The 24,779-nt window shown below is 39.8% G+C and overlaps 1 protein-coding gene and 1 long non-coding RNA gene across 3 annotated transcripts; one reads left to right on the top strand and one right to left on the bottom strand.

Moving 5' to 3' along the window:
* The first annotated feature begins 10,968 nt into the window (after positions 1-10,968).
* On the top strand, positions 10,969-15,561 carry LOC116417032. 2 transcript variants are annotated; one of them, XM_031928063.2, is made up of 3 exons: positions 10,969-11,295; positions 11,585-11,842; positions 12,942-13,296. In XM_031928063.2, exons 1-2 carry the CDS (start codon positions 11,084-11,086, stop codon positions 11,799-11,801), a joined length of 429 nt encoding a protein of 142 aa, XP_031783923.1. In that variant the 5' UTR covers positions 10,969-11,083; the 3' UTR covers positions 11,802-11,842; positions 12,942-13,296. The 2 variants fall into 2 exon arrangements, with proteins under 2 accessions (XP_031783923.1, XP_032452108.1); XM_032596217.1 differs by lacking the exon at positions 12,942-13,296 and adding an exon at positions 15,522-15,561 and having other exon boundaries at positions 10,978-11,295.
* Positions 15,562-20,609: 5,048 nt separating this feature from the next.
* LOC116738489 lies at positions 20,610-23,978 on the bottom strand. The gene is made up of 3 exons (XR_004344524.1): positions 23,581-23,978; positions 23,268-23,425; positions 20,610-21,093 (listed from the first exon to the last, which is right to left on the bottom strand). It is a non-coding gene; the product is annotated as an uncharacterized LOC116738489 (long non-coding RNA).
* Positions 23,979-24,779: the final 801 nt, after the last annotated feature.

Raw genomic sequence — 24,779 nt, forward strand, 5'->3', positions numbered from 1 at the left:
GATGTCACATCCCGCCTTAGGACCTAGAGGCAGGAGCAATGCTGATGTTCTGCTGCTCTGCGGAGCTTCTTGACAGCTCTTGATATTGTGCCTGCAGCTCAGAGATGGAGGACTCGACATTGTTTAGCCGAGTCTTGAGCGCAGGCAAGTCGTCAAGGGCTTTGAGGCGGCTTTCGAGAGGGTCAAGCCTTTTCTCAATTCGTAAAACCCTTTTCAGACGCAATGTTTTGTGCCTGAAGGGCCTCGTTCTGGATTTTACGAATATCATCCAGCGCTGCCAAGATATCCTTTGGGGACGTCTCGATAGACGTCGCCTGTATCCTCGCAGGCGATTGATTCTTGCAGCCTGTAAGCGATGCGGGTGCCGATTTATTCTTTCTGAGCACACCCGTTGTAGGCGTGCCCTTGGTAGATGTATTTGCCGCTGCTGCTGCCCCTGCCGCCGATTTTGCCCTCGTCTGCGTGGTCTTGGGCGTGTCGGTGACGTACTTATCCGCACAAGCAGCACAGGCGAGTGTTACAGCATCCCTCACCATTATAGACCTGAAGGCGACACACATGATGTGGAAATACTGGTTACAAAACTCGCAAGTCTTCATTTTTCCTCTAGATGTTTTTCTGCAGTGAGCACACATGACTAGCGACTCGGCTTTTTTCCCACCGATTCCGCTCATTTTCGACGATGATGTTGTGTCTCCGTCGACAACTTACTGCGATTGATTATGGAGACGTTGCTGGTGGTGTTCCGTCGATCTAACAGGTGGCTCCACGTGGATCACTTTGAGGAAAAAGAGAAGCCGTGCAGCGAGGAGAAAAGCCGTGTGAGTTTGTAGGTTAGGTTACAGCGAAAGATGGTAAAGCAAAATAATAGCGTTGAAAGAAGTTGAGAAGAGAGAGATAGAGAGAAAGAGAGAGAGAGTATCAGTTATGTGTTTTCGAGTTGAAAAAAGTGTTCCTTAGCAAGTTTTCTGAAAGTGACGGTGGAAGAAGTGTTTCTGATGTGTGATGGTTATTCCATAAGTATGAAGTGCTGATATGGAACGAGTTCCTCAGCGTCTCCGTCGCGAAAGCAGGAATTTCCAGAGATGTCACCTCGCCCCTCACAGGCCGTAGTCTGACGTGGAAGTCAAAAAAGCCAGTAGGTATGATGGTACGACCAAATTAAACATTTTACGTAGTAAACAAGCTGTGAAGTATTTCCTGCGTCCGGCAGTGGTTAGGCTCCCGCGTGTACGGGGAGATCATCTCTCCTTACACCATAGATGTACCGAATTCCTGTATTCACGAGCCTTTGTAGTTTTAAGTCGAGTTCCTGCGTCAGGTCACAGTATACAAGAGAACAGTAGTCGATGATTCGAAATAGGAGCGCTTGCACAACCTGAGATTGGTACTCTTTCTGAAAAAGTAGAGCCTGTACATTAGCGAGTGAGCACGCTTACAAACTTGTGTAACGTGCTCCTTCCACGTGAGTTTAGAGTCAAGCACCAATCCTAGATTACACACATAGGATTCAAAGCTGACCTGGACACCCCCGATATTAATGAAAGTGTTAGCTATTAAGGGAAGTAAATTTATGTAGTAAGGGGAGCCCAGGACAATTGCTTTGGTTTTATTAACATTGAGTTTAAGCCTGTTTTGCGCAGCCCAGCCCATTATCCTCTCAGAATTAGCACTTATCTTGTTTGATAAAGAATCGAGCTCCTCGAGGTGGCATTGACTGTAAATTTACAAGTCATCCGCATAGATAAGATGGGAAACATCGGAATAAAGGCAGAAACCGATGTCGTTGATGTACAATGCGAACAGCAAGGGACCTAAGACGGAGCCCTGCGGGACGCCGATGTTAAGACGCCGCGGAGAGGAACGCTCGCTATTGTCACCGACGACGGCCTGCTCTCTCCTAGTGAGATAGGAGGCAAACCAGCGGATGACCTGCTTAGAGAAGCCGAAGGTGGATAGCTTTCTCAGGAGCCGGACGTGACATACAGTGTCAAACGCCTTGCTAAAGTCAAAGAGAAGGAGAAGTGTCATTTTCTTTTTGTTTATCCCGACCCTGACATCATCAGTTAGCTTAATTAGGCCAGACTGACTGCTGTGGCCAGTGCGGAAGCCTGTTTGAAAGTTGTCTAGTAAGAGCCTTGATTCAAGGTATTGTGAGACTTGCCTGTGCACCAGTCACTCCAGGGCCTTGGAGAGAAAGCAGAGAAGTGAAATCGGGCGGTAGTCAGTTAAGGCTGTTGGTGAACTGACTTTGTTGAGTGCACGCACAAGCGACAATTTCCAGGCAGATGGGAAACAGGGTTCGCTCAGAGACAGGTTGAAAATATGACTTAGTAGGGGAGCGAGAACTGGCAATGCTTTTGAGATGACAACCTGAGGGATTCCATTGCTTCCCCTGGCCTGAGTGTCGAAGTGCGATACTGCAGCCAACACATCCGATTCCGTTATGGTACTGAACTCGAAATGCTCCGGGAGGTCAAGACTTTCCAGGGTGAGATGATAATCCTCAACAGCAGGAGCTAACGGATTATTGGAGATCGAGCTGAAATGCTTGTTGAGTTCATCTGTGCTAAAGTGAGATGATGAAGGGGCCTTGGTGGCAGAAATTCCAAGTGTCTCCAGCTCTCTCCAGATCTCGGCAACATCAGTCAAGGTTGACAGGCGCGAATAATAATAATTCAGCCTGGCTTGATCGACTTGTTTGTGAGCATTGTCTCTAGCTAGTATATATATGCGGAGATCCGAATCAAGCCTGGAGTCCCTGAAACGTCTGTAAAGTCTATCTCTCTCAGATACCAGGTCACGAAGAGCCGTGGTGAACCACGGGTGATGCCGTCTTCTTGGTGTCACAGTCCGTAATGGGGCGAGATGATTGATGGCGTTAGTGAGGTTAGCGTTAAGTGTAGATATGCATTCGTCGAGTGATGAAGAGGTGAGAGATGACCAGTCACATGCGCTAAGAAAGTTCCTTAGCTTATCGGCGCTGATTCATTTAAAGTTTTTGTAAGAGTATGTGTTAGGTACGTAACGTGGAATCTGTACGTCGAGAGTGGCCGTGATAAGGTCATGTCCGTTGATGAAAGGTGAGTTTGTTTTCCAGTATGACAGCAGGCGATCCTGCTCGTCGATTAGACACAAGTCAAGCCAGGTATCAGAACCCTGTTTGTGGTGCGTGGCACTATAGGGAACAGATGAAAGGGAGTTTTCATCAATAAAGGCCTTGATGAACTTGGCATCTTCAGATGAAGAAAGTTGGTCAGAGTTGAAGTCTCCCATTATGATCTTCGTGGAATAGTTGTGCATGTGGGTTGTTAGTTGGTCTATGAAGTTAGAGCCTTGGAAGAATGGAGCATGAGGTGGACGATATACAACCCCCACGAAGATAGGAGAGACTCCCTTTGCCGATACCTCACAGAAGAGATATTCAGGCTTGCCTCGCTTGCCAGACCATTCACCGTAAGATGATGAAATAACGCTAACTGTCAGTGATTTATGTATGTAGAGGGCCACACCTCCTCCGTTTCTGTTTCTGTCTCGTCTGTACAGTAGGTAGTCGTCCAGTGAAGGGATGGACGTTACCTTGTCGCTCAACCAGGTCTCAGTAACAGCTATTACGTGGAATGGAGAGCGAGTGGATAAGAAAAGCCTAATCATCTCAATGTGACCCGTAAGCGAGTTCGCATTAAAATGACAGACTCGTAGACCTTTAGACAGATATCCTTAGAACCGGATGAAGACGTGGCAGTTGAGCTTGATGGTGGGTGTGGTGGAATGATGTGTGTGTTGTAGCCTCAGTGTTGGATGATGTTGGCAGCGGGCGGAAACCGGGCTAACAAAGTCTCCAGCTCGGCGTCGGTGGTGATGATGGTAGCACGCTCGCTGTCATCGTTGCAGCACATGTAAAGTCTCCCATCTCTGACGAAAGTGCGGCAGCCCTGCCTCCTCTTGGCCTCCAGCCTAGCCCTTGTACGCACCTTATGAACGTCTGAGGGGAGCAGCTCGTTGATGTTTATGAGCCATCGGGGTTATGTGTAAGGTTATATTCGTATGATACCTATCGAGCTATCATTCGAATATATTTTGCAAAAACAAAGAATCTTTCAACATCGAATAGTCTCAGAGCGATACTAAATGATAATAAGAAGTGAAAACAAGTAATTATAAAGTGCTAGTGATTTTACGTCAATGGAAAGAAAGTTATAAAAATTTAAAAATCTGAAAACCTAACTGTTAAGACGCTTGGATTTCTCCATATTTTAATCCAATTTTCTTAACAGTTAAGAATTCTTCTTTGTGTCAAGGATTCTTTTCTCTCAATGTGCCGTCGCATTGCCCTCTTGAAGGAGGCGAGTGATGGCAGGTTACGCAGGGTAGAAGGGAGAGAGTTCCAGAACCGAGCACCCTGAACCTAGAAGGCCTTAGCCCCGGTTTCAGTGCTCACGGTAGGGATGCTCAGTTCCGGAGGAACGTTATGGTTATAACGATTTACGTTTGGGTGGTATCAGATACGGTAATAAGTATAACGCGACGAAATCCTGTTTTGCTAAGATTAAAAAGAAAAATATAAGAATAATATGTTATAACATTGAATCATTTATAAAGTTGACAATATGTCCAACAACCTTCGCTTAGTTCAGCAGATTGCAATAAGCGCAAAAGTGCAAGATCATAGATGGAGCTGGTTACCGACACACGCGGAGACTTGTCCACGGCCGCGAGGCTCTGATAGTCAGACGCTCCAACGTAGCACCTATCAAAAGCTGCTACGTATGGCTGCGACGCGGCGATTGAGAGAATCGTTTCGCGGTCGACTTTTTCTCACCCTCAGTCGAGCGGACTGGTAAAAGGTGAGGCCCAGGGAGAAGCAAGATAAATCTTGCTTCGTGACCTGATCGCCTCGGAGCGGGCTGGCTCGGATTGTGGTCGCCTCTGAAGAGAGCAGGCCCTTCGCGGTCCTGGACAGGCCGCGTGTTATTTTAAGTCCGCGCCAAATTGCGAAGTTGACGACGTGTCGCGCCGCGTAGTTTATAAGTTCGATTATTGTGATTGGAGCAAATGCGTGATGTAATTTTACCTACGTAGAAAGTGCGGCTCGAATAGGAAGATCGCCATGAATGGCATCATCATAGCTGAAAGAGCCGTACTAGTCTTTTAATTCCCTTCATGCCTGGCACAGGCACGTTTCCCGATCCGGCAATAAAACAGTCCATCTGTAGAGCAGACAACGGCCCTTGGGTTTTCCCAAAGCAGGCCCGGCGAAGTGACGCAGCAACTACACCCCCGACCGGCCCGAATATTACGCTAATACCTTTATGGCGCTATACCTGGCCGCTCTTTTCCTGAAAATACCTGCCACCTCCAAGCCCTTCCAACTCCCTTTCCAGTCACACCTATAAGTTCGATTTCCCAATACGAAGCTCCGTTACAAATTCGGAGACCTCGCCTACATCCCTCTCTCTGGCACTATATCTATCAAACGAAAAAGGAAGAAAACTTTATAGAACTATGTATGAAGTAAAAACAATTTTGAAATTAAAGTAATGCATAATGTCGAAGAAAGCTACCTTCTAAAGAATTGGCAGAGGTTTTTTCCTTAGTATACCGTGCCCCTTGATGCTTGATTATTCTCTATATTAATGTCTGCTTTGTGAATGGAACGGACAATGAGATCGCTTTGTCTCAAGCGCTACTTACGCGTGCGTATTCATTCAGTAAGATTACTTTTGTGCCAAAATGTCGTTGACAAATAGTGCTACCGCTCGATGCAACAGCGGGAGCCTTTGATCAGGCGCTGAGTCAACAAACGCTTGCACCTCAACGTTGTGTGCGCTAGCTGGCGTCCCTTGGAGCAAGCAAAAGTTCACGCGCACTTGGCGGTTTATTAATGTCGATTCCGGCGTTAAGCGAGGCTGACTTTAGCTGAAGACTCTCTCTCTCTCTCTCTCTCTCTCTCTCTCTCTCTCTCTCTCTCTCTCTCTCTCTCTCTCTCTCTCTTTCTCCCTCTCCACGAGATTCTGACATTTGAAGCAAGAAAAAATTTCCTGACAATCTGCCTTCTTGCATCGACCCTGCTCACTGAATCGCCTGAGTATCTGTTTGAACACGTAGAGTTTATACAGTCCGATGGCCTAGATAGTAAACGGCGCTCGCACCTAGACCTGCATATCAAACCGTTTGACTGCGAATATTTTAGAAACTCCTTTCGCATTGGAGCTGCTTATCTCTGGAATTGTCTGCCTCATGATCTCCGACTGTTGTACCGTAAACCGAATAGCTTTAAGTCTAATCTGTATAAGTATCTACTTGCTAACGAGCTTAAATGTTAATTTATTTTAATTGTAACGTGTATCATGTATATTACTCCTAGTGATGACGCTTTTTCGTACTTGGATACGGACCGCAATTTTTAGACTCGAATTGTACCATTTCGATCTTTGTTATTTTATTTTAAATTTCAGTTTAGTTTTTATTTGTTATTGCGGTTTTTAAATTTTTATTTCATGTTACTTTTTGTTGTAAACCTTTTCTGTAAAGGGACGACTGCGCCCTATAACACCGACACTCTATCGTATTGTAACTATTATATTTTTGCTTGGGCTATCAAGGACCTCTGAGTCCTTAGCCAATAAATACACTACTCTACTCTGCTCTCCACGTTAGTTAACTATAGAGCTAGTTATAAACGAAAAAGAATTGTGATATTTTATTTTTACGTGATCTCACCGCGAACCGTGATATACTGAGTTTTAAAGAATTTATTTTTATATGTTTATAATAGGACTTGTCAACCATTACTTATTTGAATGTATTTATTGTTATCTATTGACTGTTTTCAGATGTGTATATATATTGTATTTAATATTTTGTCAATGTACGAATAAAGCAAGCGATCTCTCTCTCTCTCTCTCTCTCTCTCTCTCTCTCTTCTTATTCTCCTTCTTCTTCTTCGAGTCGGTCAGTGCAGCGCTCGTGGCTTTCCTTTTTTACACTGCTGGTTGCAGCGCTTTGATCCTCGGTACCGGACCCTAGCTTAATTAGCGTATTAATAACGTGGGGCGGGCCGCGCGAGTCTGCTCGCACGTCTTCCAGGTTCATTTTTCACTATCGCTAGCTTCGCGCGCACGAGAAGTTTATCGGCAAACCATACGTATATTTTACTTATAGTAAGAGGTTTGTGTATTTATGAGCTACTCTCAAGCAATGAGCATTAAATATGGGCTTTGATAACTTTGACACTATGTGCTTTTGTTACTTTGAGCATTCTTTTCTGGACTTGTTCTACAGATTATTTACACGAGGTAATAACGTAAACGTATCGTCGGTCTCTACGAAGACTAGCACGTTTCAAATCCCTCTGGAAGAGTATTACTTTTCATTTTTGGCCGCGAAGAGTAGTACAGGTCAAGTTTTTGCCGCAAAGACTAGCATTTTTCATAACTTTGCCTTTCATTTTTGGTCGCAAAGAGTAGCACAGGTCAAGTTTTTGCCGCGGAGACTGGCATTTTTAAACACTTGCGGTTTCGGGACTTTATGCTTAAACAATTGATGATATTTATGAACGCCAAAGTGGTACATAGTAACACTCACATGCAAAGAGACGGCTAGTACAAAAATTATTAAATTATCGTACGTTTCTGATACTACAAAAAGCATTAGTTTGAGTCGTGAAATGTACTACTCTTCGCGGCGAAAAGTGAAAAGTGCTAGTCTTCGCGGCGAATAACCGAATGTACTAGTTTTCGATGCGAGGTCTGAAATGCACTACTCTTCGTAGGGACCGACGGTGTGTGGATTAACTTTGAAGAGCTTTTTATTCACTATTAAATCCAGGCCTCGTACTGGCATACTAAGAGTGATTTTGGAGTTATGCTGAATTAATGAGATAGAAACAGAGGATCAAAGGCATGAGTCTGTACAGAGGGCTGACAGACCACAAAGGAAAAGTCGACCTAGCGGAAAGCAGCAGACACAAACAAAGATACCTCCATGAAAAACATTTGAAACGTTGGCGAAAAACCGGCCAGAATGTGACAAGCCTTGGGTGAGATACTTGCTTTCCGAATGAGACGGCTAGCTCTGCAAGGAAGGCTTTTGGATTCACTCATCATTACCAAGTACATCATTGATAGACTGCTCGGAGACCTCTTTTACAAATTGATGTTTGACGCATGCAGCGACTACAGCTCGCTTTTAATTCTGATGGGGGATACGAATGAACTTACAAAACCTTCAAAAAAGTCATAGCAGACGAGAAATGGCAACAGGAAACTCGCAGGTTTCGGAGGAACTAGCATAAAGCTGTACTATACCTAGTCAAACTGGTGACTAACATCGGCGAATCACAGTACATCCTTGAGTACCTAGTTGTTTCAGTCAGTACTTTTGGGCAAACCACTACTGGACGTTGCGCTCCTATCGCTTGTATGGTCCTACAGAAAGCTTCGGCGGTAAGACCAATAGCGCCACGGCAGCATAGAGACAGAAACAGAGTTTCTTCGTCGACAAAGAATCAAAGAGGATGCCAGAAGAAGAGGAAAATTATCAAGGAGACATCAGTTCGCGTTTATAGCAAAGATGTCCATGTCTGTAGGTAAAAGAAGGGGCCTCGGAGATACGACAGTTTCTGCATTCTTTTATGCCGATATTGAATAAGTGAGCTGTCAGTAGTATCCAGAAACATTTCTAAGCAAAAATAAAAATATATTAAAAAATGAATGTTAACACTGCTGTTGATATTAAACTTGCTTCTTAGATACCTTAGGATTTACAAAAAATCAAAGAATTATGATCGGTAAAAAATCTTAATCCGTCTTATTGCGTTTAACTATCTCTAGACATATTTAACGAACAGCACATATAACAACCGCGCCTATATTATATGAAGGGAACAAGAATTGCCTTGCGATAAACTTTACAACCGTAAAAAAAAACTTCTTACCGAGAAAAATCAGAATTCTCAAGTTCGATAACCCACAGCGCTGCGTTTTCTCGGTTTCACGATGCGATTCAGACTCGAGGCAGCCTACTAGACCGCGTATAATACATGATCTTGAGCGCACAAGGTGGTATCCAGCATCTCCACGCTCGCGGCGCCTCGCTATCTTAACACATCTTTAATTATCCACGTGATTTATCAGTCGACGCTCCAGAAATTGTCTTTCTGCGAGCGCTTACAGTGTGCAAAGTCGAGCGTATAAGTAGGCCCACACGCGTCTACTCGATATTACATTCGCACACAGCGATTTTCGCGCTCTTTATTCAAACCCGCGACTTTTTCGTCCCTATATACGCGCAACGCGTTGACAAGATTTATTTCGACTTCTAATCGTGACTGATGATGGTGCAAGTGGGTGCGCAAACTCTTGTTTTTGTTCGAATTTTTCGATCCAGCTTGACGCAGCCCGACGAATCGTGTTATAAAGGTGCAGTATACATGCATATGCGCGATAGTCTGTTGTCTCTATACGTGTCTGCGTTTCGGAGAGCGACTACACGCCGCGCAGAATTATGTCTGCTTGTGCAAAATTTGTGTACCCTCGTAAATTTAGGGTTATACGCGCCTCGCTCTACACTATGGCATTGTACATTTTAATTATAAAACTTCACACCTTTGATTTATACTTATGTCTTTATACGCCTATGTTAGATCTTTTTTATTTTACGATGTGCGCAACTGTATCGTGTTTCGCCTGGTACGTGTGCTGAGCATAGGGGATTAAATTTTACCGGTCATAACGTATACGTGTACATGAGAGGCCTATTTAGATTAGAGCGGGTAGAATAGGTACTTATATGCGGACTCAATTTAGCAAAAAATCAAAATCACATTACAGTCTCCTATTAAATTCTAGAGAAACTTGAAATACACATCGCACTTGTGAAAAAAATAAAAAATTGGGAAAACCGTCACCGCACCGCAGACTCGCACGGCGAATTATATCGCAGCCCAGAGAATCGTGAATATTTCCAGGCGTCGGAGCCACCCTTCGGTATCCGCAAATTTCACCGCAAATACGTGACATTTCTGCGAATCGCACTCCCAGACTCGCACCACGCTGTACGTTCTTCTCCGCCGATCATCATTTTCAACCTACGGTTGCTCTCGTTTTTCGCTATTCGCTTCATCAAAACGTGCTCTCGCGGCTTTAAAAGTTTTAACGCTCTTCGCCTGTAATATTATTGCGCTCGCATGTGTATAATGACGCTACTGCGCGCGTCGCTTTTCCTGCAGTGTATTGCATAGGATTCAGATTTTTATTGGTTCGCGAAATTTCGGCTGTTTTAGAGTAGCGCGCCGCGCGCGAGTACAGGAGGGAGAGTTTAAGCTGCTTAAATATTGTTTAAAGCCACAGGAGCCATTAATGCTGCTCTGCCAGGAGCTTGTGGATTTTCCGTGCGGGTGTATGCAAAGATTAATGTTCTACGACTTCTTGCATGAATGGCTCTCTACGTTTCCGCTCGCTCTGTATTCGTTATATTTTATCCTGATGATTTCTGTTCGTTTCGCATTCTAAGGGAGTTTATCAAATTTTAAATTAATAAAACTAATAACAAATCAGGAAAAGTTTTATTCGTGATATTCTGATTTTTACTGTTTACTCGTTGTTATCAATATTCAAAGAGTTTAGGTCGGTGAATGTTAAAATCTCACATTATACGCTTTGAAATATTCGCTTACACTTTTATAACCACAATTTTCAAAAGTTTTTTCGCTTTTCCTCCTACTGAGTGGATAACCTCGTGGGAAAAGCTTCTCGAGAATCTCGAGATCCTGCCCAAGTTACACCGTAAACTTTGTGCACCCCCTGCTGCTTGATTCTGTTTACATCACTTGTTAACACAGAACACTACAAGTCCTCTATATCGTATAGTATACTACAACTAGTAAAGTGCGTTTAAGCACAAGAAGCTCGCGTATTATTCATTTTGTGTAATATAATAGCACCGGTTTTGTTCATTCCAATTTTTGAAAGACCTCAATTGTTTTTATCCGTGGTTACCAAATTTAATAAGTGCGTTTACTCTTTGATTTCAATTTTCAATCTTTCTAACAGATCATAACTTTTGACGGAAAAATAAAAATATGAATATGAAAAATATCTTAACGGAACAGTGCAAAAATCGAGCATTTGTCCCATCAGATTCGTCGTATGGTTCAAGAAACTATGACCCAGGCGTCCTGCATCCCGAACAGAAAGAAAAATTTAACCAATACAAAATCGTTTTGAGGCTTGAGAATGAAGCGTACATGCACAATCATCCGGAAATTAGAGGACTCGTATCAATAATGCTAAGGTGATTTTTATACATCACACATTACACTTTAATTTCATCGTGACTTATCATGATTATTACGAATATAAAGTAACCTCTATCACTTACGTGTGAACAGGCTTACAGTTTTACGGGCAAAGACATTTCTTCATATTTATTCTGTACCCTTTTACATTCTATTTTCACACTACAAAAGATAATTTACAATAATTCCGTTGCTAATGCATTATTTATAACCATCGTATAAATCAAATTAAAAATCGAATTAAGGTATAAACTTCAGACGTAATAAAATCTCGCGCCGTCACAGGCACTTTCTGGAGAAAAAACCATCAAGAGGCGAGGAAGTGCAGGAGCTCTGCGCTGCATATTTCGGAAGGCCGCGCGGCACAATCGCCGCGGAGCTGCTGGATTACCTTCTGGAAATAAAACAGCAGGGTGCAATCGTGGCGGAGCTGAGAAGAGAAGTAGCCTCTACTGCGACCGAAGCAGTGGAAAAGCCGCTAGATCCCGAATACCGACAATGATCGGCAATGGCAGTAGCCGAGGCGGAGAGAGCGGCGTACGCGTAAGTCGTAAAATGTCTCTCTTCTCGTCGTAGCTCAGCGCAGCGCTTTTTGGGATTTAAGCGTGTGCTCGGGTATACGAACCTAACGGGTCCTGCGTGAGTGCAACGTTGAAAATTAATGTAAGACCGGTTCGTGCGGTGCCTTTTTCTTCCCCTCGATATCTGGCGCTGGAGGGCCCATACAACTCTCGTAAAGCTGGATACGAGACGTGTGGCTGCCGTAGCCATCCTTGTCCCATTGACCAAAGTCGAGCGATAGCTTGCGACATGCTTTTGTTCTATTTTTCAACCGCTAGGCGTAAAATTATGCAAAGCACTGGCTATTAATTACTGAGCTCATCTCCATCGCGTCGGTAGCCGACTTGGCTTTGTGCATGCAAAGAACGGGACGTTGCGGTCCGTTCTTTTATCAGAAAGTGTTGATCTCTCGTTCGTGTGTACTGCCTGCAGTCATTTTTATTTGCGGTGCTTTCCGGTTCAGTCAAGTACGCCCGAAGCTTTATTTCCAACTTCTCAGAAGGAACATTTCTTCAAATGACATCATTCTCTTCGAATCGTGGGATTCTTGCGATCTATTTTGATGCCTTTATTTTGAGACTGATATATTTCATTTTAGTTCTTCCAAACTTCAATATCATGGCTTCAGTTACATGTGAAATAAAGTCTTAATTTGAATAGGGTCAGAATGAAAAAATGTAACCATACTAGACCCCATTTAATGTTAATTATTTCAAAGTTACAACTTCTAGTTATTGAGTATTTAATTGTATATTTTGAAGTTATAACTGCATTAGGTCATCGCACATCTGTAATTCTATTTTGTACTACTTCGCTTATCTTTGACTTTGTTTTTTTATTCTTTTTTTATTGATTCGTTGTGCTCTTCTTCATATTTTCCTCTACTATCATCCCCTTCTCTCCATTTCCGTCCATGCGCCTATTCTCCAAAAAGTTCAGTGCCATCACTGGTAAACCCACTAACCAAACTGCCAACGTATATAGCTAGTCGGGCTCTAGCGGAGCGCTATCTTATTTTTTTCTGCGATAAAGAGAAGAATCGTTTGGTCGTTTCCCTTAGTGCTGTTCATTCTATTTTCAGCAACGCAAAAATAAAAAGAGAGTCCGTTAGAAGGAGAGGGCAACAGAGAGAAAGCGAGGGGGAAGAAGAGCAAGTGCAAGTGTGAGCGAAAAAGAGAAAGAAAAGTCGTGGCGTGCTGTTTTCGGAGCTTTAAAAGAGCTTAGGAAAAGATTGACCTGAAAAAAAACATAACATAAAGGCGACGAATAACCGTAAAATGAAGTACCCCAAGCGCATCGTATATGCATGAGGATACTGAGACGCGACAAAAGTGCAGAGGGTGAATGTTTTCTCAAATGAAATCTGCCTATAAAATCCATATGTAATGCTAAATTTTAAATAACAAAATAACCAAAAATATTATCAAAATCTTAAATCCTTGTACTCTATTTATTAATTAACATTTTTGAAGATAAGAACGATTTTTAATCTTGCTAATTCTACTATACAAGGAATTGTAATTTATAAGCAGTTAATTATCTGTATTTTTACTTCTAACGCATTATTTTAATTGCAGACAGTATACTTTTAACCGAATATGAGTTTTTCACATAACTAAATTGCATCTGATTCATTCTCTTTAGAAGTAAAACAGCCTTTTGGAATATCCAAATATTTCATCCTCTATTCATAAATGCGCAACGTGTAATGCCTTATATAATACACACTACGTGAAAAGCAAAGCTCCAGTAATGCCCTGGCTTCGACAGCCCGAGTGCTCAATACAGAATAGAGTATAATTATATAAGCAGCTTATGATCCGTTTTGACCATGTTATATGCTTCGTTGATGGAATTTTCATATGCAAAACTACTGTACAGAAAACAACTTCTTTTATCTGTTGTCCCGTCAAAGCTCTTTTGATAGCAGCAATCTGAGTAATTATACTCCTACACTATATTGTTTGAAAAATGAATTAACATTCAATAATATACTTGTTTAAGATAAATTAAATTTTTAATTTTTTTGGTCATGCTTCGGCGAATACTAATGAAATTTAACGTTTTATTTTGAAACATAAGTAATATGATATTTGACCGACTTAAAAGATATAATTTACAATTTAAAATCGATGCAGTCTTATCTACATACATCTTATAAGCGCAGAGTTTAGAGTCTGAGAGAGAGAGAGAGAGAGAGAGAGAGATAGAGAGAGAGAGAGAGAGAGAGAGAGATAGAGAGAGAGAGAGAGAGAGACGTGTCCAGCGACAATTTGACGGAATTTTTTCCCTTTACGTCGGCATATCCGCTATCAATCGAAAACTGGACGACATCCTCTCAATCATCATTACATTAGCGGTAATGATCCATTAGCATCCATCAAGTGGCTTTCGTTGATGGTTGTCCGGTCTTTATTAGGGACTCTCAATTTAGACCGCGAGAGGAAGAGGAAGAGAATAGCTGGCTTAGATTGTCGCGCACTTTCCCTATATGTACTTCATTTTCAGATGTTTTTACCGAAAATATTCTCATCTTCAAGGCGTTAAATATCCAAGATTTAGATTTTTATTATTGCGGCAACAAATATAGGTGAATATATGACGATATTGAGCAATAAAAAATACTTTTAACAGTTTTAGTATCACGAAAAATTATTTTTCATCTTCGGCTTCTGGACCTTATTCATCTAATTTCATACGCTACAAACCGACGTCGAAATAAAATATGGTGTGCATCACGGGCTAAGTGGGCTTTCGGCTCGTACTTCAAATTCCACACTTGGTCTAAAATGACCACTTCGCACCTTTAGTACACAACATACTATTTTTATTTTTCTTCAAACTAAAAAATATTGGTCAATTTATTCTAACAAATTTTTCTTATTGTAATTTTATAAATAATGTAAAATGTTCAGCGTTTTTCAAAAGCATAATAATAAGACGTAGGAATATAATCAGACATCTCTTTTACAAAAATTAATTTTTTTATTGCCAAATAATTTTGAAGATGTTTCGTTACAAATGTTATATGATTTATTTGTTGTCAAGTAAAAGAATATCTTATTTGTCCTGTTATGAACAATTTTCTTATATAATCACCAACACCTAATATTGCTGTATCGTGATATCTCTTCGTTCATTTACTCTCTAGTTGAAAAGTTAGCAAATTGGTGACGAAATTAGCATACATAAGCTACTTTCATGACCAGTTAACTAACGTTTTCACCATGGCTGTATTTTTTGTGTATTTTTCCTTATGACCATCGATCCAGTCCTTCAAGTATAATAAGTAATCGAATTGTAAAAACGGGCATGGCAAATGACGTAATAATTATCTTGAGAGTTGTTCTTTGCTTCATTACGATTAAATATAATAAACTTGACTTTGTTTGATTGATCTCAGTTCTTTTCTATCTGTAATTTTGTTGCGGAATATATCAAACTCGCCTAACCTTTTACTTTTTTAAGAGTTAATTTTTTTTTAGAGATTTCAATCCTTTTTTTTAAATTGTTTAGAGTATTTCATATTCAAAGTCGTAAAAATAAAATATAAGCATCTTTAGCACCATTCGACCACAGCTTTTTTGTAACATTTTTATTACTAAGATGAGATCACTGATTGTTCTAATATAAATCACCCTCGAATTATTTCTACACCTAGACACCAAAAACCACGGTGTGAACTACCCAGACCTTGTCATCGGCCACCCTGTACACCTAGACGCCGCCCTTAAATGATTTTTACACCTAGACACCAAAAACCACGGAGCGCGCCACCTAGACCTTGTCATCGGCTACCCTGGCAAGCTAGTTACTGTTACAGCTCCGGAATGCAAGGTATGCACTGGCAACCTCTTAATTCAAAATATCGTAATAAATTATTATATTCTCTTGAGAAAGCAATTCTCATCTGTATATAGCTTTGCTGCCAACTTCACGGTCCTAACACTTCTTCCGGCTAACTTAACGGTCCTTTCACATTTCGGGATGAAGAAGAAAATCGTAATTTTAGCATTTCTGGATTATACACTCACATATTATAAAAATAAGCAGCCTTTTCACTAATATTTTTATTGGAAATCATAGTAAATTTAGCTCAGAAAACATACTAATAAGCCAAAAAATCTTACGAACAGTAACAATAAGCATTTTTTTCTGTATCATGAAAAATCCGAACACCAATATAGAAGTAAATAGTGTCACGGGCGCCGCGGCTTCGTCTGCTTCTCAAACTCGCCTTCGTGGCGCTGCCGCACCACTTGATAGCAAGCAAGACGTACTTTATTAAATTCACTGAATCATGAAGAAAAAATGATAAAAATATCGAAAAGCGATATTGATTTCGTTCGGCATCATAGTAAATTTTTAGAATTAGATTTATTAAAGCATTTTAGACGTTGTTTGTTACTTTCATATTTTCGAGATTTTCTGCTTATTTTCCATATTACGTGCCAGCGTCATAATGTTCTTCGATTTCATTCAGACTCTTACCTTCAGTTTCAGGAAGTACAAAATAAAACGTAATGAATCCTATTATATTAGTCGCAGCAAAAAGTGTAAAAATGCCTGACACCGTTAAATAATCAATTAGATAAAGGAAAATTTTGTTCAATACAGATGTGATTAAATTATAGAATGTTTCACCAAACCCGGCACCGACTAGCCGATGTGATAATGGAAATATCTCAGAATTAATGAAATACATAATTTTTTCAATACCTGCAGCACTCATGAATACAGCTAATGCAATACTAATCTTTGGCATCCAAAAATACTCCCTAGAAACAAGATTATTTGAATCTATCAAGTAATTAAATATTGCAGCAGTAGCAAATGAGATTCCACAACCAATAACGGAAGCAAATAAAAGTTTTCTCTTTCCAGTAAAGCGGATTGTACAAAAAACTGATAAAGAACCTACTGACCGAATCGCATATAAAATTACTGTAGTAGTACTACTAGATATAGGGGACTTAATTTTTTTGAACAGCAGTTCAGAAAAAACTTGTAAAGAATAAGTTCCGCCAAGGGCACTAACAAAAAAAAACAAAACATGAAGTTGCAAGAGGAATGTAAAATCTTCGATGCAGATATGATTTTAACACATTTTTAAATCTATTCGTCATTTTCGAGTTTTCAACGTTTTCAGTGTCTGAAGTATTCGTTGAAAAATCAAGTGAAACATTCCAAGTACTTTCTAAAGTTTGTAGTTCAGATTTAATGTCGTTTGGGGTCGCCCAACCACGATACCAAGCTAGAGAATTTCGGGCATCGTCAAAGCGATTTTTACCTGCAAAAAATTGTTGAGAAATTTCGTTATGTTTAATAATATCATCCAAACAGATACTTATAAACACGTTCTTGATCATTACACACTAATCAATTAAATAAATATCCCATTTCATTGCAACAATGGTGAAAAGATTTATAGATTCAAGTGGTACAAGAAATATAACGTCCAGGTCTTAATAAAACTCACTATATTAGTAAGTATATGCACGGACACAAGGACATACACAAAGCAACGAGGACATCGCCGGACGGGGCCACACAGAACCAAACTGATCATTTCCTCATTGAAAAAAGACGCCATACTAACGTTCTCGACGTAAGGGCTTACAGAGGGGCAGATAGCGACTCGGACCACTTCCTAGTAGTAGCCAAATTAAGAGCTAGACTAGTAGCGAATCAAAATAGTAAGCGAGCAAACAAGGTAGAAAGCTTCGATATTAAGAAGCTACGAGATAGAACAGAGCAAATTAGGTACCAGATAGAAATTAATAACAGGTTTCAGGCACTTGAAGAAGCAAACACATCGCCGGAGGGGAATGACGAACCGAATAACTTATGGAGGGACATCGAAAAAACGGTAAAAGAGGCCGCGAACAAAGTACTGGGTAAAAAGAAAAAGCCAAAGAGCAAACCATGGTTTGACGAAGAGTGCGAACTCTGGTTTGAAAGGCGCAAAAAGGCTAAATTAGATAGCTTACAAAATAAAAGCGATAGGACCGTAGAAGAGTATTCTAACGTAAGGAAACAGACGAGCGCGATCTACAGAAATAAGAAGCGGGAGTATCAAAAGAATCTTATTAGGAGAATAGAAACTAACAGTAAGGAAAATAACCCCCGCGAAATGTACAGAGGGATTAACGCCATCAGAAAGGGTTTTAGGAGTAGAGCGCAATTGATGAAGGACGAAAACGGGGACCTTGTAACAAATGACAACGAATTACTGTCGCTGTGGAAAAATTATTTCGATAAATTATTAAACGTGCACGAAAATAGCGAAGAATTAGGGGACGAAATTCACACTGCTGAACCCCACGTGGAGGAACCGAGCTACCAAGAAGTAGAGGCTGCGATTAAAAAACTAAAAAACAACAAAGCCGCGGGAAATGACTCTATACCAGCTGAGTTACTCAAATATGGGGGCGTCGAGCTCACTTTCAAAATCTATAAACTAGTATATGCCATCTGGAAAAATGAAACAATACCCGAAAATTGGAAGGAATCTATCATTATACCGATTTTTAAAAAGGAGGATAAGACAGACTGCAATAACTATAGGGGTATCTCACTTTTAGCAACGTGCTACAAAGTTCTGTCAAACGTAATACAAGCTAAACTCACTCCATTTGCGGAAGATATAGTACGAGATTATCAGTGCGGATTTCGGCGCAACAGATCAACGAGCGATCAAATGTTTACCATAAGACAGTTGTTAGAGAAAAAGTGGGAATTTTGCGAAACCATACACCAACTATTTATAGATTTTAAAAAAGCGTACGACTCTATTAAGCGAAGCAAAATGTATCAAATTCTAGTACTTCTCGGTGTACCGAAAAAAACTCGTGAGATTAATTCAAATATGTCTGAATGGAAGCACGGGAAAGGTCCGAGTAGGCGGTAATGTATCAGAACCCTTCATGATACGCGATGGTTTAAAACAAGGGGATGGGCTCTCTACGGTGCTGTTCAACTTAACGTTAGAGTATGCCGTTAGAAAAATGCAGGTTAGCCAGCTGGGCGCAACGCTTAATGGAACAACGCAGATACTAGGCTACGCAGATGATTTGGATATACTGGGGGATTGTAGGGAAACGGTAGCAAGAAAAAGCGGTTGAGTATACAGGGTTAGAAGTGAGTGAATCAAAAACAAAGTCATGATTGTGGATAAGCTAGGCATCTGCAGAGGGGAGGAAGATCTCAGAGTTGGGAATTTTACTTTTGAAAAGGTTAGCGAATTCAGGTATCTGGGTACGACCATAAATGATAGAAACGAGATTAATGTCGAAATAAATAAGAGACTCCATTCGGGTAATGCTTGCTTCTACGCTGTGAGTAATTTACTTAAGTCGAGGCTGTTGTCTAAAAACGTTAAAATAAGAATATACAGGACAATAATACTGCCGGTGGTTCTATACAGGTGCGAAACGTGGGCTCTCACTAAGCAGGCGGACAACCATTTTGGAGTATTTGAAAATAAAGTCTTGCGAGAAATATACAGGCCGAAGAAAGATGAGGAAACCAGGGACTGGAGGAGACTACACAATGATGAGTTACACAATCTGTACGCGTCACCAAATATTAACAGAATAATAAAATCGCGCAGATTGGGATGGGCAGGGCACGTAGCGAGAATGGGAGACGACCGTACGGCAGCGCGTGTCATGAAGGGCAGGCCGATGGTAACGCGACCTCTAGGTAGACCTAGACGTAGATGGGAGGACAACGTAAAAGCGGATCTAGTAGAAATAGGACGGGTGGGTGTCGATCGGAGAGGTGTATCTTGGGTGGGGTTGACACAAGATAGGGCAGCGTGGAAGGCTCGCGTAGATGAGGAGATGAACTTTGGAGTTCCAAATGCCACGTAAAAAAAAAAAAATATATTAGTAAGTATTGTTCAAGATTATTATTAAGGTCCCTGATCTCAACACTCGATATAGTACACTACTGATGTATATAGTAAATGGGGAAAAACTGTGAGTCCGTTGCTCCATTAAATCTCGATAAGGATATAATATTTCGGTCTAAACACATAACTTGTAATAGATTACAATAGACAGATTCCGCGAATGCTTACTTCAAGTTTCGGCTCTCCGTGAATTCATCAGGAAAAAACATTAGAATGGGCTTCTTGTCTGATTATTCAGATTAGCTTTTCAAAACATTTTTCCGTTGTTTATTTGTTTTAGTGTTGACGACAGCTAAGCTGACTGCTCGATCAAGATGCATAATTTAACCATTTTTCCTATTAAATTGCTAAAGAATTACATCGTGAACTCGGATGACCGGTATCTACGCATAATAAGCTACCATTCGTAATTTTTTTAGTCCGAAATATCATTTTCTCGCCGAGATTTAATGGAGCAATGGGTATGTATATCAGTAGTACTATATCGAGTGTGGGGAGGGACCTTAATATTTTTATCAGAAATTGCTATTTATATGTAGTTTCAATATGTTTTGTAAAGATTACTACTCAGTTTGCATCGAAATTCATTTTTGAAAATTATAATTAGGTAGATATAATTATTAGAAATAGATACAAGTATTAAACAGAACTGATTAAACGAAAAAAGTTATATGAATATAATTATTATGTATGCGACTTATTTCGAAAATTAAATGACAAAATTAATAAGAAAGTGCGCAGATTTTGACTAGGAACGTACCGACGGTACTACTTCCATTGACAACAAAGTATTCGTAATCTTTACTCAACTAAAAATTTTATGGTATTTTGCAATTTTCGTTTTATATATTATAGTATCATTATATCAAATTGTTATTTATCATTAATTCTTATTTAAATCGCTTACTTGCAAGCCAATATGGACTGTTTGGTATGAAAAAGCACATCACTAATCCAATAACTGGAAAAACGAGGTTAATAAGTACGATTGTCCTCCAATATAGGAATTGTTTTAAGAGTATCGGAAAAAATTGTCCATAAAAGTATGACACCGTACAGCTGGTCATAAAAATACTCCTTAAATTCGGTTGTGATATTTGGGCTACAAAAGTTAAACCAGGTCCTTTTAATAGTCCAATTTCCAGACCACTAAGTGCTTGAGCAACTAAAATCATGTCTGAATGTTTTGCCCAATAATACAAAAGCCAAGCCAAAATAAATGTAATAGATGAAAACATAAACATTATACGGCTGCCTATGCGTTGAGCCAGAAAACCTCCAAGTAAAGAACCAACTGGTAGCATGAAAAAATAACTGCCTGAAAGTAAATTGTAAAAAGCACAAATGAGTTTATTTATACTTTTTGATTGATTTATTTTACTTGCTAAGAGGTTAAGAGTAAGTACAAAAACATTTCCAAGAGGTAGACATGCAGTGAATATCAAGGGGTGTAATAGCGTCTTCAGTTCTACAATATACCATTGGTACGAGGAAGCAGAATGGCTGTCATTGTCAGAATACATGTCTCAATGCAGTTTGTATTTCGCGTTTAATTAACGTAAATTAATCGAAAACTTAATTCTGATAATGGCATGCTTAATTATAAAGAATAGTACATTAAACAATTAGGGGGTGAAAGTTGGCTTTTTCAAGTGAGGATGATGATTGATCCGAGTACCATCCGAGTCTGAAATAGTATATTACGTGCCTAGGGAGGAAAAAACTTGGACAGTCCATACCTCGTGTAAATTGTCACCCGAGCCGAAGGCGAAGGTGGCAATCACGAGATATGGGCTGTTCAATTTTCCTCCCGTGGTGCGTATACTATTTTTCTTCACATCAGCACCGAAAATGCACATTCCTCTCCAGGCGCCCGGGAGGGAATGTGGTACGTTCGGTGCAGGTGTGGAGAAAGAACCAATTCGCCCCTTGTTGTGTACCGTAATTTTTATAATCAGTGCATCGATAACGCTCTTTTTAGCCTGCCTGGAAAAGCAGAGTCGTCCAGTATCTCATAGTAGAATTTTATTGTAAATTTGAATTGTGTTAATTGTCACATGAACCGACAGCATATACATACATAAATGAGATGTGTCACACAACAAGAAAATGTAAATATCTGAGGCGAAAGTTTTTTTTCCCCAAGATCAAAAAAAGTGAGTTCTTTTGCCCCTAGAGAAAAAACACTTTCGCCTTAGATATATGTATATATACACACAAAAACACTCAAAAATCCTTTCGCCTCAGGCTTAATAAACTCTACTTTCGCTCCCCTTTTTTTGTAGGCAAAAAGCATGTTTTCGATGCACGTGTTATGGAAAAAGTGAATGTTATAGGAATATATGGGGCATTCTACGGGTAAAATGCCATTTTCTGATTGGAGAAACCGAAAAAAACAAATGTTGGGGCACGCTCCCGCAACTTTTTTTTCTTATTGTACATGTTTAGAACAATGCAAAACCACGTTCCAACACCGAAAAGTGTCCTGTGACACTGATTTCTAGGCCCTTCAAATTCGTCGAAAAATAGCCGTTGTTCAAGGGCATGTCCCTGATGCATAAGGGCACAAACAGTAAATGTATTACGGTGTAGAATGAAAGAATTGGAAAAGAGTTTCAATTTAAAAAATAATGCGTTAAAAATGCTTGATTTGGTCAAAAGTTACGCACAATTGAAATTGCGGAAAAATCATGCAAATTACAGGATTTTTCAAAGTCAAGAAATTTGTATCTTTTTTAGATACAAGATAGATGCATTGTTCTAAACATGTACAATAAGAAAAAAAAGTTGCGGGATCGTACCCCAACATTTGTTTTTTTCGGTTTCTCCAACCAGAAAATGGCATTTTACCCGTAGAATTCCCCATTTGTGTCAAATTATAACTTTAATATTTTACAAACTTATTTAGAATTTCGTTAAGAAAATTACTATTCAATTAAATTAATAAAATCAACACGCTGATTTGTTGTCTGTGGGTTCGCTCAGTCGATCAATCAGAAATTAGGTAGGTCTGTAGATTCTAATCAATTCGCGCGAGAGGCCACCAAAATAAACGTAACGTTTTACTGCACACTCAATTTTTGTATATGTATGATGTATGCAACCAATACCGATATAAAAGGATATATTCAACTGACCAGGCTTTTTACACTGAATAGATGGAAAAAAGTTTTTACGCTCTACCGTTGCGCTTTCGTATCTGCGTATTTATCGTGCCGCATCCTAATTCTCAGTGCCAGCGCCGCGAAATGAGATGCTGTTGCCGGACTTTGTCTTGCATTGCACATGTAGCTTATGTACATTGGTATCTAATGTACATGCTTGACAGTTCTTTGGTGTTGTTTTTACTTCAATGTGCGTGAGTATTAGGATATGTTTTGATATATTTCGATTTGACCAAAGTTCGGCTAACAGCATCTCATTGATAGCGATGGTGGGATTGGCAATCGAGACATGCATAAATGGTCTCATAAAATTTAATTTTGTACTTACCATACCATGTTAATTCATCTGTTGAAACTTATTTCTGGACTATCATTATTACATTAACAGTCAATGTACCGACGAGTTGGGACGCTGCTATTCGAAAATTGGAGAATTTCATTGTAATTTTATTTTCGTCCTTCGATTTCTTACTGATTTTCCCTTCTCTGAAACAAATAACCAAAAAATTTGTGATCTCTTGATCAAAACTTATTCGTGTGTTTATATATTATATTGTCCATATATTTATTGAAAGTTTTCAAAAAATATCTGAAAACTGTTGATTAAGATTATTGAATATCGAAAAACGCGTGTTACTTACATGACTTGGTCTTTCAATACGTTGATGCCGACGTCTCGTGGGATATTATGAAGAGTAATAGAGCTGCAATGCAACTAGTATCTATTCGCAATTTGAAACATTGATAAGATGCTTTTAATTTAGCATCAATAAAACACTTGCATTCGCAATAACTGATAATCTGATAAGAAATTAAGTATTGTATATTCTTAATCTTTACAGCTAAACAATATCGTCTGTAATGGTCTATATTGCATGACAATATTTCTTGTATATTGTTACTATTCTTATTTGATTATATATGAGATGTAAATGATGATTATCGATAGTCGATAACCGTACGTATAGTATAATTATCGGGAAATCAACAAAAAGCAAAAATATATGTATATGCATGTATGTACAGAAAGACAAAAAGGTGCGTGCGCATATCGATAGATGGTCAATTATGTATGTATAGATGTGATCCAAGGTGATGAGTTACCTAAATTAAGGTGCACTAGTTTGGTCAAGTAGTAATCAGCGCTAGTGCGCTCAAGAAGGCGAACCTCTCTATTTTGTCAAGCATCGCTTGCACTAACTACCTGTTGTTTATAATAACGGTGTTCAGTGTGAGGAATTCGAAACAGGAAGTTAATCATGCTTTAGTCTGATTGAAGCATTTCAGCAACATTGGGAATAACTGGACGAGGCATGCAGGAAGGAAAATGTCGGTTTGCCAGGTAAAACTCCTTATAGGTCGAACTTTCAACACTACGTTTTACTAAATCGTCACAAGTTTCTTTTACTGTGAGTACTGGTAATTCTTGATCGCAAAGATCGATTATTGCGTTTACGGTTTGTCACGTAATTATGGTTGAGATACGCGAAAAGGCGAAGTGCATTTGCCACCGGGTTGCGTTCGCGGCGACGGTCTGAACGAGAAGAAGGCCGAAGACCACACCTGTACCGGCCATCGCATATCATTGCTTGATTACGTGACTGACAGTTAACAAGGTGTACGCTATACGACATTATCGCTTAGGTCACTTTAAATTGGCGCGAGATTCAAACAACGTGATCGACTTAAACAATATAAATACTAGGTGAAATCACCTTTATTTTTACCATACTGAATCTATATTATCAGCATCTATCTTTTTGTTATTTATAAAGCATTTGTAATCATTCGAATCAGATTCCCTTCATTCATACCAAAAAGTATCAAAGTATCCTTCTAA

This window comes from Nasonia vitripennis, chromosome 1 (assembly GCF_009193385.2).
Source record: "Nasonia vitripennis strain AsymCx chromosome 1, Nvit_psr_1.1, whole genome shotgun sequence".
Taxonomy (NCBI): Eukaryota; Metazoa; Arthropoda; class Insecta; order Hymenoptera; family Pteromalidae; genus Nasonia; species Nasonia vitripennis.

Excerpts from the sequence above, each read along its gene's own strand:
- LOC116417032 (XM_031928063.2), top strand. The coding sequence starts at position 11,084 with ATGAATATGAAAAATATCTTAACGGAACAGTGCAAAAATCGAGCATTT. Across the intron at positions 11,296-11,584 it reads CTCGTATCAATAATGCTAAG|GCACTTTCTGGAGAAAAAAC; the intron begins GTGATTTTTATA and ends GCGCCGTCACAG.